The sequence below is a fragment of the Colobus angolensis genome, unplaced genomic scaffold, assembly GCF_000951035.1.
Source record: "Colobus angolensis palliatus isolate OR3802 unplaced genomic scaffold, Cang.pa_1.0 Scaffold245, whole genome shotgun sequence".
Classification (NCBI taxonomy): Eukaryota; Metazoa; Chordata; class Mammalia; order Primates; family Cercopithecidae; genus Colobus; species Colobus angolensis.
The window spans coordinates 974608-990797 of NW_012115655.1; the positions used below are offsets into that span (position 1 = coordinate 974608).

Sequence of the window (16190 nt, forward strand, 5' to 3'; positions counted from 1 at the left end):
TTGTGCAGAACTCATGCAAATCATACTACAATTTATGTTTACATTGTGTTCTAATTATTTTCCCTTTCAAAGCTGTTTATTAACTTTGCTTTAAAATTTTAAAATTTCATCTTCTGCCACACATTTTTAAATCACTGCTTACTCTTTGATTTTGCTGAATTTTATGTTTAAAAATTTTGAAACTAGTGGCTTTGTGACTGTATTTACATGCATAATCATTTTTCTGAGCCACTAATCTTAAAGCAGGTTGTTACAGTAACTAACATCAGATTGGCCTAGGCAGCTTTTTTTCTTTTTTTTTTTGTAGAGATGGAGTCTCGCTCTGTCGCCCAGGCTGGAGTGAAGTGGCGCAATCTCGGCTCCAGGGTTCAAAAAATTCCCCTGCCTTAGCCTCCTGAGTAACTGGGACTACAGGCGCACGCCGCCACGCCTGGCTAATTTCTTTTGTATTCTAGTAGAGACAGGGTTTCTCCATGTTGCCCAGGCTGGTCTCGAACTCCTGAGCTCAGGCAGTCCGCCCACCTCAGCCTCCCAAAGTGCTAGGATTACAGGCGTGAGCCACCGCGCCCGGCCCCTAGGAAGCTTTATAGTAGCTGGGATTTCGGTTTTTTATGAAAGCAGTATTATAGCTATAGCTTAAGTACCTTCTGCTGAAGACACCATTTTAGAATCAAATTGAGTTTTTAATATATTCAGTGCTTTATGGTTATTTTCTTTTCTTCCTAGACCTCTGGGTCCAGAGAGTCTCCTGCTTCGTGGAGCCAGATTAAAAAACACAAAAGAAATTTTTGGTTTGTACATATTTAAACATTTTAAATGATTGATTTGTGTTCATGCTTTATATGAAGTACTTCTAAAAGTACAACATTTGTGGTCTTTTGGTTAGATAATTTATTAATTATCATTTATGACAATTTTCTTATAAAGTTTGTATTAAAGTAGTCGTATATTATACTTTTGTTCTGTTGATCATCCCTGTTTTTTAATAGTAGACTAGAACCATGCTCTTACGTTATCTTTATGGATACTTGTGAAACTGAGGGCGGATAATTTATATAACACTTCTAGTAATGGTGAGTGAGAACCAATGTAATCTGGCATCATGGTACAGTAAACCACTTCTATAATTTCATTATGATTATTAGATTGGATTAATAACTGCAGATTTATTCATTCATATATTCATTCAAATTTCTTACTGATATCTGAATGTATACGAGGTACTATTCGAACATACACTGACTGGATCAAAAGGATGAATAAGTACTGCTCTTGCCTTGGAGATCTAAATTAATATAGTACACTCTGAGTCAACTATAAGCAAATTGTGAAGTTGATGATAACCTTTAGCTGTTAGCTAACTCCTCACATTTCAGGAATGGCCCTTAGTATCTTGGCCTACTGTGTTACCCACTGACTGTCTGCAGCTTGTGAAATCTTCTTTCTCATTTGCTCTTTTTCTATTACCTGTACTATATCTTACCTCAGTGTTAGACTCTCTGATAAAGAAGTCCATATATCGAGAAAAAAAGACCAAGCAGAAAATAGCAAGTGTTGGTGAGGATGTGGAGAAATTGGAACCCTTGTACATTGCTGATGGGAATGTAAAACATTGCAGCTGCCTTGAAAAATAGTTTTGGCAGTTCTTCAATAAGTTAAACGTAGAATTATATGACTCAGTGATCCCATGCTACATGTATACCCAAAGTAACTGAAAATGAGTGTTCAAACAAAAACTTGTACAAGAATGTTCATAGCAGCACTAATGATGATAGCCAAAGGTTGGAAACAGCCCAATGTTCATTAGATAATGAATGAATAAGCAAAATATAGTATATCTATATAATGGAATATTATTCAGCTATAAAAAGGAATGAAGTATTAATGCATGCTACAATAGGGATGAACCTTGAAAATATTGTGTTAAATAAAAGAAGCCAGACACAAAAGGCCACATGTTGTATGATTCCATTTATTTGAAATACCCAGAATAGGCAAATTCATAGAGACTGAAAACAGATTAGTGGTTTCCAGGGGCTGGGGAGTAGAGGAGAATGGGGAATGTTTGCTTAATGGGTACAGGGTTTTCTTTGGGGGTGATGAAAATATTCTCAAAATTATAAATGTACTAAGTGCCACTGAATTATACACTTTAAACTGGTAAATATGTTTATTTTTCCACAATTAAAAAGAAATCCATAAGAATGTTCTAATAGCAGAAACTAGAGTAAACCTTCAGGGCTTTTAGATCCTCTAATGTAACACTGTACTTAAAAACTTCTTTTTTTTTTTTTTTTTGAGACAAGGTCTTACTCTGTTGCCCAGGCTGGAGTATAGTTACACGGTCTCGGCTCATTGCAACCTCTGCCTCCCGGGTTCAAGCGATCCTCCTGCCTCAGCCTCTCAAGTAGCTGAGATTACAGGCGCGTGCCACCACGCCCAGCTGATTTTTGTATTTTTAGTAGACCATGTTGGCCAGGTTGGTCTCGAACTCCTGACCTCAAGTGATCCTCCTGCCGTGGCCTCCCAAAGTGGTGGGATTACAGGCATGAGCCACCGCACCTGGCCAACACCTCTTTCTAGTAGTAATTTCATCACTCCTGTTTACTTTAAAGTAAACCATAATGAATGGGGTCCAAATTTTGTACACTCTTAAAAGAAAATGTGGCTTTGAATGCCTTTAGATGAGTCTGTCTTCTGTTGTTTTGTCTCAGTACCACCTCTCCCTATTGGATCATTCTGGCTATTTTACCACATTTCTATAATCTCTATTTGAGTTGTAGTACCCTACCTTTAAGGAATAAGTCAAGATAAAACTTCCAGGACAAGTATTTAGGAAGAGCGCATGAAAGGTTCTATATTGCTTTTCAAATTGTACTATTTAGGGGTGGGAATGAACATTTGTTGATCATCTCTCAGTTGTTAGGCATTTTGTTAATTTGTCATACAGACCTCACAACTCTATGAGGTATTTTTTCCCATTTAAAGATGGGAAGATTGAGACTCACAGAAACTACTTACCCGAGGATGTAGAACTAATAAGTGGCAGAGCTAGAATTCAAACCAAGGTCTAGCTGCAAAGTTTTTTTATAAGCTGGTCTCACCTAATTCCATTTGTTGTCCAGTTTTAGTCCCATTACTACCATCATCTTTGCTCATCTCAAAGTCATTCAGTAGGCACACATTTTTTAAATAGCACTTTCCGTGTGCTTACTTGATTTACTCTGACAGACCTCCATATTATCTTGCCGATGCTTATGGAATAATGTCTAGACCCCCGATTCCAGCATTCAGGGCTTTTCACACTGTGGCCACAGTCCATTGTCCCAACCTAACAGAAAGTGAGGTTTTCCATATCTGTCTTTGTTAACACTGCTCCATTTGTAATGGCCTTCCGTGACACTTTTATCTTTCCAGATTCTTTTTCTCTATCAATTCCAATTCAAATAATACATTTTTCATTCAGATGTCTTTTATAACTCAGGAACAAGATCCAGGCCCTCCCCTATTTAGCCACTTGACTGGGGCTTCCCAAAATTGGTCTCAGAAAGCCTTTTAAAACTCTGAAAACACTTACAGAAAAGCAAAATTATAACAACTGTCAGGCAGTACACTAAAAGCTTTCATGCTGGTAAATATATTTATTTCTTGTGAAACATGCTAGAGGATTATTTTAAGAGACGATTTTGTTTTGTTTTACAGGTGTTGCTATATACACTGGAATGGAAACTAAGATGGCATTAAATTATAAGAGCAAATCACAGAAACGATCTGCAGTAGAAAAGTAAGAAAACTGTTTTCATTTATTTATATGTAATTATAACTATACATTTTTTATTCATTTGGTATAAAATATTTATATAAAAATATATATATTAAGTAAACAGGATGATAACCTTGGGGACAGTGAGCGTTTCTTATATTTTTACATACAAGTAACATTTTGCACAGTATTGAGCATATAGTAGATGCTCTATAGTATGACTTTTAAAATAAATGCTATTGAATAAATGGTGGAATCACTTAATCAGACTAACACTTCTGCAGATTACGGTTCTAAAACTGAAAAAAAAAATTTTTTTAAATAAACAACTATTTGAAAACATTGGAGACAAACCCGAATCAAATAGAAATGGGCAGGGAGTGTAATCCTGAAAGATGATAGCAGCAAGGGGGAAAATTTTAGAGTGTAGCTTTTTGCCTGAGGACACTCCCCAGTTTATGTGCTGCTTGGAACATCAAAAAGTCTGAACTTTACTGGATAGAAGTATCAGAGGACAAGGTTAATAGCTGGAAGAGCAGCTGGAAAGTTAGGGGAAAATAATGTAAGGGGATTAGCATTAATTCCCTTCTGTAAGCAATGAGAGGTAAGCTACAGAAGGGAATTAACTCTAAAAACTGCACATAAATTCTGCCCAAGTCCTTGGCTGACTGCTAGAACTATGCATGTGCAAAGGAGACAAAGAACTCAACCGAGAATTTTACTGCTGCTCATTGCATTGGAGATACAGTTTGTTGAACCAGGTGAAATTAACTGCCTACTGGAATAAAAATTAGCACTCTTCTGAGGAACATAAAAGAATACAGACTGTCTACAATGTATTATTTATAAAGTCCAGTCTGCAATAAAAAATAAGCAGAAGGTGAAGAAAATGTAATTCATCCATAAGAGAAAAAGCACTCAATAGAAACTGTCTCCAAAATGATCCAGATCTTGCATTTAGCAGACAAGAACTTTAAAGCAGATACTATAAATTTATTATAAATATGTTCAAGGGCCTAAAGGAAAATTTGAATGAACATGTGGGAAAACTCAGCAGATAAAACTCTTGACTTGAAAAACATAATTACTAAAATGGAAACATCATTAGGTGGGCTCAACACCAGACTGAATCAGTCAGACCAGTGAACTTGAAGAAAACACAAATTATGTAGTCGAAAAATGGAGAGGAAAAAAGATTAAGAAAAATGAACAAAGCTTCAGAGCCATGTGAGATAATATTACGTTGTTTGGCATATGTGTAATTGATTCCCAAATAAAGAGAAAAAAGGACAGAATAAAAATATTTGAAACAATAATGACTGAAAATTTCTAAAATTTTGGGGAAAAGTTTCAGCCTACACTACAAAGATCAGTAAACTCTAAGCAGGAAAAATGCAAAGAAAATCACCCCAAAGCACATGATGGTCAAAATACCAGAATCCAGAGAAAAAGAAAATGTTTCAAGGAGCCAAAGAGAAATGCCTCACATGTAAGTGAATAACAATATGAGTGATAACCGATTCTTACCAGAAACAACAGAGGACACTGGGGAAAGGACATCCTCTTCAGTAAGTGGTGCTAGGAAAATTGGATAGCTATATGCAGAAGAATGAAACTGGATCCCTGTCTTTCACCAAAGAAATAATCAACTCAAGGCTGAGTGTGGTGGCTCATACCTGTAATCCCAGCACTTTGGGAAACCAAGACAGGAGGATCACTTGAGGTCAGGAGTTCAAGACCAGCCTGGCCAACATGGTGAAACTCCGTCTCTACTAAAAATACAAAAATCAGCCAGGTATGGTGGCGGGTGCCTGTAGTCCCAGCCACTCAGGAGGCTGAGGCAGGAGAATTGCTTGAACCCAGAAGGCAGAGGTTACAGTGAGCTGAGATCATGCCATGCACTCCAGCCTGGGCAACAGAGTGCGAGACTCCATCTCAAAAACAAAACAAAACAAAAGTGTATCAAAACCATGATGAGATGTCATCTTGCCAGCCAGAATGGCTATTATTAAAAAGACAAAAATAAAAAAATAAAAGATGCTGGCAAGGATATGGAGAAAAGGAAACTCTTATATGTGTTGGTGAGCATGTAAGTTAGGCTAGCCACTATGGAAAACAGTCTGGAGATGTTTCCGAAAACTAAAAACATAATTACCATATGGTCCAACAATCCCACTACTGGGTTTTATCCAAAGGAAAAGAAATCAGTATATCAAACGAATATCTGCACTTGCATGTTTGTTGCAGCACTATTCATAATAACAAAGATAAGGATTCAATATAACAGTTCATCAGCAGATGGATGGATAAAAAAATGTGTACATACCTACACAATGGAATACTGTTTGGCCATAAGAAGAATGAAATCGTGTCATTAGCAGCAACATGGATGTAACTGAAGATCATTACGTTAAGTGATGCAAGCAAGCACAGAAAGACACTTCATTCATGGCACACACCTGTAATCCCAGCACCTTGGGAGGCCAAGGTGGGCGGATCACTTGAGGTCAGGAGTTCAAGACCAACCTGGCCAACATGGCAAAACCCTGTCTCTACTAAATATGCAAAATTAGCTGGGTGTGGTGGTGTGCGCCTGTAGTCCCAGCTGCTTGGGAGGCTGAGGCAGGAGAATTGCTTGAACCCAGGAGGCTGAGGTTACAGTGAGTCGAGATCGCACCACTGAACTCCAGCCTGGGTGACAGAGCGAGACTCCATCTCAAAAAATAAAAAAAGACACTTTATTCATGTTTTTCAAAGAACCAACTTTTGGCTTTAATTTTGTGTATTTTTTTTCTCTTTTCCATTGGCTTCAGCTCACATCTTCAATTAATTTCCTGTGTTTCTTCTCAGTTTAGGTCTCATTGTTTCTCTTTAACTTCTTATGGTGCCAGATGAACTCAAATGATTAGTTTTAAGCCTTCTTTTTCTCTTATATAAACAGAGCACAAAAGATGATGAGGGGCTGTAAATGAACTGTTACAAAGGTCCTACATTTTACATGAAGTAATACAGTAGCATCTATAAATAAATTACAATAAGGTGAAGATGCATATTCTCATCTTTGGAGCTTCCATTAAAAACAATAAGGCAAGGATTTATAGCTAGTAAGTTAGAACAACTGAATATTAAAATGTTTGATAAACACTGTAAACAGCAAGAAAGGAAGAACAGCGAAACAGAAAACCACATGACACAAATAGAAAACAAATAGCAAAATGGTGGTCCTAAATTTGGCCAAAAATTACATGAAATGTAAATGCATCAAACAGTCTAATGAAGTCAGAGATTGTCAGATTGGATAAAAGAGCCAGACCCAGCTACATGCTGCCTAGAAGAAACAGAGTTTACATACAAAGATATAAATAGCTTGACATCAAAAGATATACTGTGTATATTGTAAGCCTATGAAAACTGAAAACCAGAATAGTTCCATAATTATACATGGAAAGTTCATCTAGAGAGATCATATGATGTGCCATAAAACAAATCCCAAAAGATTGAAATCATACAAAGTGTGTTCTTTGACAATGAGGGAATTGGATTAAAAATCAATAACAAAATCTGCAAATACTTTGAAATTAAAAAACAACTCTGTTAACTGACTCATGGGTCAAAGGAGAAATCACAAAGGAAATTTAAATTTCTTCAAATAGAATGGTAATTTAAACCCAACACATCTACATTTGCAGACTCAAGGAAAAGCCCAGCAGCTTAGAGGGAAATTTCTAGCTATAAAGTTGATAAATTCCTGCTGAGATTAACTGATTAAGCAAAAGAGAAGTGGTATAAGAGAAGAAAAGTAAAAATTTACCAATGTCAGGGATGAAAGAGGGGATAGCTCCATAGATCCTACACATATCCAAGGATAATAAGGAACTATTATGAACAACTTTATGTCACTGACTTTTACAACTTAGATGAAATGGGCAGATTCTTTGAAAACACAGGTAACTTACCAAATTGGCACAGGATGAAATAAAGTCTAAATAAGCATAAGTCTGTCAAATAGCTTTAAGTTATTATTTAAAAAGTCTGCACACTAAAGATCTGCCTTTTCAACACATGGTGCTAGAACAGCTGGACGTCTGTATGTCAAGAATTGAATCTTCAGCCTTACCCGTCTCCCGCATACGCAAAAACTAACCCAAAGTGTAAGGTCTAAGCTTAATAACTAAATCTGTAAAACATGGGAGAAAATCTTTGTGACCTTGGGTTAAGTAAAGATTTCTTAGATGGGAAATGTATGGAAAAGGAACCACGAAAATTGACAGCTTAAACTTCATCGAAATGTAAGACTTATAGTGCACTTAAAAAGGCACTGTTTATGTTATGAAGATGCCAGAAACTAAAATAAAAAATTTAAAAAGACAAGCCATAGATTAGAGAAAATATCTGCAAAGCACATATCTTGTAAAGGACTTGCACCTAGAGTATCCAATCTCACTACTTTTTAACATTATTCTGGAAGCCTTATTCAGTGCAACAAGTTAAAGGAATTGAAAACCATAAGTACTAGAAAGCAAGAAGTAAAGTTGTCCTACTGGAAAACACATGATTTTTCATATAAACAGGCATAAGTATTCAACAAGAAAACTGTAATAAGCAAGTTGGTCTCAGAATACAGGTAAATAAAGAGAAATTTTTTTTTTTTTTTTTTGAGACAGAGTCTCAGTCTGTAACTAGGCTGGAGTGCAGTGGCGTGATCTCGGCTCACTGCAACCTCCGCCTCCTGGGTTCAAGCAATTCTCTTGCTTCAGCCTCCCGAGTAGCTGGGACTACAGGTACGTGCCACAACACCCAGCTAATTTTTGTATTTTTTAGTAGAGATGGGGTTTCACCATGTTAGCCAGGATAGTCTTGATCTCTTGACCTCGTGATCCGCCTGCCTCGGCCTCCCAAAGTGCTGGGTTTACAGGTGTGAGCCCATGTGCCCGGCCGATAAATCATTTTTATATCTATATAAATAGTAAGAAAAAGAAAATGAAATTTTCAAAAAGTTATATTTACAGCAGTATCAAAAAGCATAATATATTTAGGAATAAGTTTTTTTTTTTAACTTGTGCAAGATTTCTATAATGAAAATTACAAAATGTGGCAGGAGAAATTAAGACCTAAATAAATGGAGAAATCACATTAATGGATTGTCAAGCTCAGTATGTTAAGCTATCAATTACTGTATAGATTCCCTTAGTCTCAAAATCACAGCAGTCTTTTTGTAGTAATTGACAAGGTAATACTAAAGTGTATATTGAAATGCAATAGCCAAAATGCATATTCAGATGCACAGCAAAAACAGTCTCTTAAGAAAGCTAAAAGATTTACCTTACCTGATTTAATACTTAATATAAAGCTACAGTAATTACAGTGTGGTATTAACATAGAATAAAATAGAGAGTTGAGAAGTAGACCATTCATGTGTGAGTTTGTTGATTTTCAACCAAGCAACAAGTCAATTCAATAAAAAAATTAGTATTTTCTACAAATGATGCAGCAGTTGGATATTCAAATGAGAAAAACATGAAACTTAGCTTCTACCTTACGCTGTACTCCAAAAAGTTTTGAAAATGAGTCATAGACCTAAATATAAAAGCTAAAATTATAAAACTTTTAGAAGAGCCAGGCATGGTGGCTCACGCCAGTAATCCCAGCAATTCGGGAGGCCGAGACAGGCAGATCACCTGAGGTCGGGAGTTCGAGACCATCCTGACCAACATGGAGAAACCCTGTCTCTACTAAAAATGCAAAAATTAGCTGGGCATGGTGGCGAATGCTTGTAATCCCAGATACTTGGTAGGCTGAGGCAGGAGAATCACTTGAACCCTGGAGGTGAAGGTTGTGATGAGCCGAGATCATGCCATTGCACTCCAGCCTGGGCAACAAGAGCAAAACTCTGTCTAAAACAACAAAACAAAACAAAAAACACTTTTAGAAGAAAACTTAGAAAGGTATCTTTCTGACTTAGAGTAGTTAAAGATTTCTTAGGATACAACAAATATAATAATTAAAAAATTGATAAATTAGACTTTCTCAAAATTAAAAACTTCTGCTCATCAGGCTAAACATTTAAAGAAATAAACCTGCACATTACGAACTGAGAGACAATATTTGAAAACATATCTGACCAAAGACTTGTATCCTGAGTATATAATGATACATATGTCATTTGTGTACACACACACACACACACACACACACATACACAAAAACCTGCCTATAAATCAACAATGAAAAGAGAAACAAGCCAGTTAAAAAAATGGGCAAAAGGTGGAAGGTAGACACTTAAATGGCCAATAAGCACATAAAGAAGTATACAGCATCATTGCTCATGAGAGAAATGCAAATCAAAACTACAAGGAGATACAAATACATAACTTACTAGAATGGCAAAAATTCTAGAAAAGACAAAATGTTCCAAGTACTGGTAAAGATTTGGAACAACTGGAACTCTTCTAAATAATCCAAGGGTCAAAGAGGAAATTTTAAAGAAAATTTTAAAAAATACTGGATATCAGTGAAAATACAGTATATCAAAATTTGTGGGATACAGCTGAAGCAGTATAGACATTTCTAGCACTAAACACTTACATTAGAACAGAAATATCAGTGGCAAAGGGAAATTAACATTTAAACCACAATGCCATTTACAGTTGCTCCCCAAAGAAAGAACAACCTAGGTACACATCTAACAAAATACATACAAATCTTTATGCTGAAAATCGCAAAACACTGAGGAAAGAAATCAAAGATCTAAATAAGTGGAACAATATATCATGTTCATGGGTTGAAAGACTCAGTAAAGATGCCAGTTTTCCCAAATCGATTAATAGGTATAATGCAATTTCTGTAAAAATCTCAGCAAGTTTTTTTGTAAAGTAGAAAATTTATTCAGAAATTTAGATAGAAAAGCAAAGGAACAGTTTTGAAAATGAAAAATAAAGTGGGAAGAGTTGCTATTGATGTTAAGTCTTACTGTATAAGCTATAGTAATCAAGACAATTTGGTGTTGGTGAAAGAATAGGTACATAGATCAGTGTTACACAATAGAGAACCCCAGAACTGACCAACACAAATAGGCCCAGTTGATTTTTGGCAACAACATAAAAGCAATACAATAGAGGAAGGATAATCTTTTTCAACAAATGTTGCTAGAACAATTGGATAGCCATAGCAAAACAAACCCAAACCCCCACTGTGTGTAAAAATTAATTCAACTGAAGCATAGATTTAATGTAAAACATTAAGCTATAAAACTTTTAGAAGAAAACAGAATCTTCAGGACCTAGTGTTAGACAAAGAGCTAGAAGACATGACACTGAAAGTGTAATTCCTAAATCAAAAAAATTAATAAGTTGTAGTTAATCAAAGTTAAACACTTTGGTGCTATGAAAAACCCTCTTAAAAGGATGAAAAGACAAGCTACAGACTGAGGAAAAATATTTGCAAACCACAAATCTTTCAGAGCCTTTACGTTTGGAAACATAAAGAGCTCTCAAACTCAACAGTAATTCCGTGATCCAATTAGAAAATGAGCAAAAGACATATTTCATATTTCACCAAATGCATACATAATACATATTTCATCAGAGAAAAGCTGCAGATGACAAGCACATGAAAAGATATTCAGCATCATTACCTATTTGAGAAAAGCAAATTAGAACCACATTGGGCTATCACCCATTAGAATAGTTAAAATAAAAATAGTGATAATACCAAATGGCTAGGAGGTGGAGAGACTGAATCTCTTATATGTTGTTGGTGGGAATTAAAAATAGTAAACCCACTCTGAAAGATAGTTTGGGAGTTTCTCACAAAACTAAACATGTTTACCATATGACCCAGCTGTTGCACTCTTGGGCATTTAACTCAGATAAATGAATTTTATGCTGTCACAAAAACTCAAGTAGAAATGTTCATAGCCACTTTATTTGTTACAGCAAAAAACTGGAAACAGCCCAATGTCCTAGAAATCTTTATTCAGCTTTTTTGCGTATCTGTTGCTGTAGTAGGTTTTCTGAGATATAATTCAATCTCTTTGGGGATTTCAATCAAATTGAAAGTTAAAACTAATACACAGTAAAAAAATTAGGTAATAGGGGCTGTGGTACTAGTTTTAAATTTAAATAAGGGAAAGCTGAATGTAAACCAATGTAATTAGGACAGACTTCAGGAAGGAGATGGATTTTGAGTTAAATTTTGAAAAATAGGTTAATAATGTCAGGAAAAAGGAGAATATGTCTGATGAGGGTAGACACGAGCAAAGAAAGATGGAAATAAACCAGGCATTTTGTTGCCACAAGGAGACATGACTAGTTTAGTGAAAAGAGGTCAAAATTTAGAGTCAGACAGATGTAGATTTGAATGGCATATCCCTTCCTTACTAGCTCTGTGGGGCTTTGGACCAGTTTTTTTCTTCTCTTGATCCAAGTGTTCTCATGTATAAAAGTGCTAGCAGTACTGTAGGTGAAGTGCTGAATACTATGCCTAACACCTAATAACCAAACAAAAGCCAGTTCCTTTCTTACGTTCCTTATTTACTGTCACTGCAGAATATATAGAGTTTACATTGGAACATGGTGGAATCAACTTATTCCGTAGGTAAGATTAGATTAAATTATGGAAGGCCTAAAGAGAAAAATCAGAATTCAGGCATTTTTCAATCTTTTAAGGGTTTTTACAAAGCTTGTGATTTGCATTTTCCCTCAATATTTGTTGGATGTGAGAGTTCATTATAACATCGCTTGTTTTGTATACATTTGCATTTACAATGATGAGTTCCTTTAATTGTATTAATAATATATGTTTTTAAACTTAAAATCAAAGACATGTGGCATTAAGCTTACCTAGTAAAGAGAAGAGGGATTCTGAAGTCAATTCCTGACTTGTGTGATTTTGGGAAATTTACAGAATTATTTTTGGGCTTTGGTCTTTGTCAGTTAAAAAGTGTGTAATAATTTCCCCTTAAGGGTTTTCATATAGATTAGGTAAGGTAGTAGATGTGACAAACATTTTATAAAATTTTAATGCTATGCAAATGTTATTTTTAGCTATTATACTTAAGATGGGTGCTGAAAATGAAAAAAAAAAAAACTTAGAATAATTACTTATGGCAAAAATAACTGACTTAAAACCGTCACTTACTATAAGCATTTTGAATGGTAACATGGCTATATTAAATAGGCTTGTAACCTGTGTGTATTGGTTCTTTTATTGCTAATAAATAAATTCTATTTAATGGTTATTTCTTGAAAACAAAATAGCTACAGTAGTACCTTCTGTGTTTTAATATCCTCTCTAATATAAGTACTAATTTTCAAGCAGATGAATATAGTAATAAATGATTTGTATGTTTTATATTCTCTTTTTCTTCCTTTAGGTCAATGAATACATTTTTGATAATTTATCTAGTAATTCTTATATCTGAAGCTGTCATCAGCACTATCTTGAAGTATACATGGCAAACTGAAGAAAAATGGGATGAACCTTGGTATAACCAAAAAACAGAACATCAAAGAAATAGCAGTAAGGTATTTTATGGTGTTACTGACTGTGTCATAAAGGAAACTATTATTTGGCACAATTAGTGCTTTGGTAGCGACTTCTGATAGGAGAGACCACTGTAATCCTAAAACCATTGGTACTGAAGGGTGACAAAAATGGCATTGCAGATGCAGAGAAGCCAGCGTGTTTGTACTGATAGCTTTTTGTAGTTTACGGCATAAAAAGTTGTATTCCCTGTGGCATGACTTGAATAGTTCAAAGAGGTCACAAAATTTTAAATCCGTCTATCTTTGCATTTCACATTAATAATACTACAAACTCAAGTTTTCTCTTCCATTTACTATGTCTTATAAATGAATCAAAGAGTAAATAGATATATTTTTCATTTTGTGTTAATATTTCAAGGATGCTTATTATTAGTCTTAATATGAACTAATATACAAATTATGTCATATGTTTTAAATTGATTAAACACAGACTACCAAGAGAATTTAACCTATAATTTTGGTAAATAATTGTTCTCCAAATTTCACTTTAGATTAAAATCTATGTATTGGAAGACAAATTTGGATCTCAAGAGACTACAAAGCAAATAATCACAGGGTCATATTTTTAGTATCATTCACAATTAGGTACATTTCCTTTCACAAATGCATGTTGAAATATGGAACCACTAAAGCCATTAAAATAGGCTACTCCTATGTAATCTGTACTTAAGAGTTTTAATTTCTAGCACTTTTAGCCTCACAATTATTTTATAACTTTGTAAAGTTACACTCAACTTTTAGTAGTTATCTGATTTTGAAGGGTAATAGTAGAATGGGATAAGTACACTCCAGATATTATAATTTTGCCAAAGGTAGTTTCAGTCATACCAGGCTTTTTGTTAGCTTCTGAAAGTAACAAATTAACTTATTTGAATTTAACCTTTTCATCATTTACTTCATCAAGATTCTAATGAGCAATACAATAACCAGAGGAAATGTAATGTTAGACAATTCAATAAATGGATTTCAATTCATGAGACTATTCTACCTCAGAATATAATTGATAGTCTATGTAGACATGAAACTTTCTGGTAATTTTCATCAGTAATACTGAAGAAATTCTAGTGTATTTTTTCTTATCAGTTATTTCCTTTTTTCTAGATTCTGAGATTTATTTCAGACTTCCTTGCTTTTTTGGTTCTCTACAATTTCATCATTCCAATTTCATTATATGTGACAGTTGAAATGCAGAAATTTCTTGGATCATTTTTTATTGGCTGGGATCTTGATCTGTATCATGAAGAATCAGATCAGAAAGCTCAAGTCAATACTTCCGATCTGAACGAAGAGCTTGGACAGGTGAAAATGATCCTAATATTTTGTTTCTCTAATTTGTTATTTTTATCAAAGCAATACATGTGCAAAGATTAATGTAACAAGATACTATGACGCTTATACCTAAAACAACACTCCTTTGCTCCACTCCTAGCTGTTCCCAATTTTTAAACCCTAAGTTGTTTCTTTTGTTATTTACCACTATATTTCTATTTGATATTCTTTCTTATTCTTGAGTTTTAGACATTATCTACTGTGGAATATAAAGACATAGCTCTTATACTACTCTTCACACACACATACCCAGACACATATCCACTTTGCTTCTCCATAGTCCATGGAGAATTATCATATCACAATTTGGGATTTAATAAATATTTTTATTAACATTATTATGATTGTTTTAATGTTGTTCACTAATTCCCAGTTCTATAGGTGTGTTCTATAATACCATAATTACATTTCCCTTCTTATATATTTTGTTTTCCCAAGAGTTAATTGCTCTGTTTTTTCATTTCCTTAATTTCCATATGCCACAAACAAGTCTCTGATAATATGTGCAGCATCTGTCTACATATTCAAACATATCAGGTAATCTAGGAGTTCCTTTCTTCCTCCCCGCCTTCCTTTTTTTTTCTTTTTTTTTCTTTTGGTGACAGTGTTTTTGGAGGCTTCCACCTTTCTGCTTCAATTGGATTATTCTTTTATTCTTTCTGGGCTTCCTTCTCAACTGTCACTCTGGACTTCCCTTTACCATCACCCTGGAAATTCCTTTACCTCTCTCTTGTTTTGGATCTCCTCTTTCTTGCATCCCATGTCTTCCTACCTGTGGCTTATTCTCTTTTGGTACTGTGTATCTTCTAACAACTTCCTGAGAAAGGATGTATGAGAGGAAAATGTTTTTAAACTTGACATATCTGAAAATATCTTTATTCTCTTTTCATGCTAGATTAATAATTTAGCTAGTATTGCATTCCAGATTGAAATCTTCAGAAACTTTAAGGGATTTTATTGTTTTCTAGCCTCTAGTATTGCTGTTAGAGAAATCCAGTTCCATTCTGATTCCCAATTATTTATGTATGATCTGTTGTTTTATCTCTGGAAGCTTTAGGATCTCCTTATGCAATAGTTATGAAATTCATGATGGTGTACCTTGGTGTTGGTTTTTCCTTTTTTATGTTTTGTTTCATTGGCAGTTAACTCTGTGAGTCTTTTCAGCCTGGAAACACATGTCCTTCAATTCTAGGAAATTTTCTTGTATTTTTTTTTTTTTTTTTGATAACATGTCTTTCTATGTTTCCCTTGTTTTGAAACTTAACTATTTGCATGTCATACCACTTATATTGACCCTTTAATTCTTTTCAATTTTCAGTTTTTATTTGTTTTTATAATTCTACTTTCTGGTAGAATGCCTCTGGTTTATCTTTTCAGTATCTTTTGATTTATTTCTGCTACAGTATTTTTAATTTCTAATATTTTGGTATTCTCTGGATAGTTTTTTAAAATTGCCTCTTACCCCATTCCTTGAGCATAATCTATTCTTTTACCTCCCCTAGGATATTAATGACAGTCAACTGAAGTCTTCTTCTGCCCCCTGTATTATCTTT

General features: G+C 34.6%; 1 protein-coding gene across 1 annotated transcript in view; it reads left to right on the top strand.

Moving 5' to 3' along the window:
- The window catches only part of ATP11B (ATPase, class VI, type 11B), a 114882-nt gene that overhangs the window by 33927 nt on the left and 64765 nt on the right, over positions 1 to 16190 (top strand). Inside the window, exons 8-11 of the mRNA XM_011945782.1 lie at positions 727 to 791; positions 3703 to 3784; positions 13137 to 13287; positions 14410 to 14607. Of these exons, the coding sequence (XP_011801172.1) occupies positions 727 to 791; positions 3703 to 3784; positions 13137 to 13287; positions 14410 to 14607 (496 nt within the window). The remainder of the gene's footprint in view (positions 1 to 726; positions 792 to 3702; positions 3785 to 13136; positions 13288 to 14409; positions 14608 to 16190) is intronic.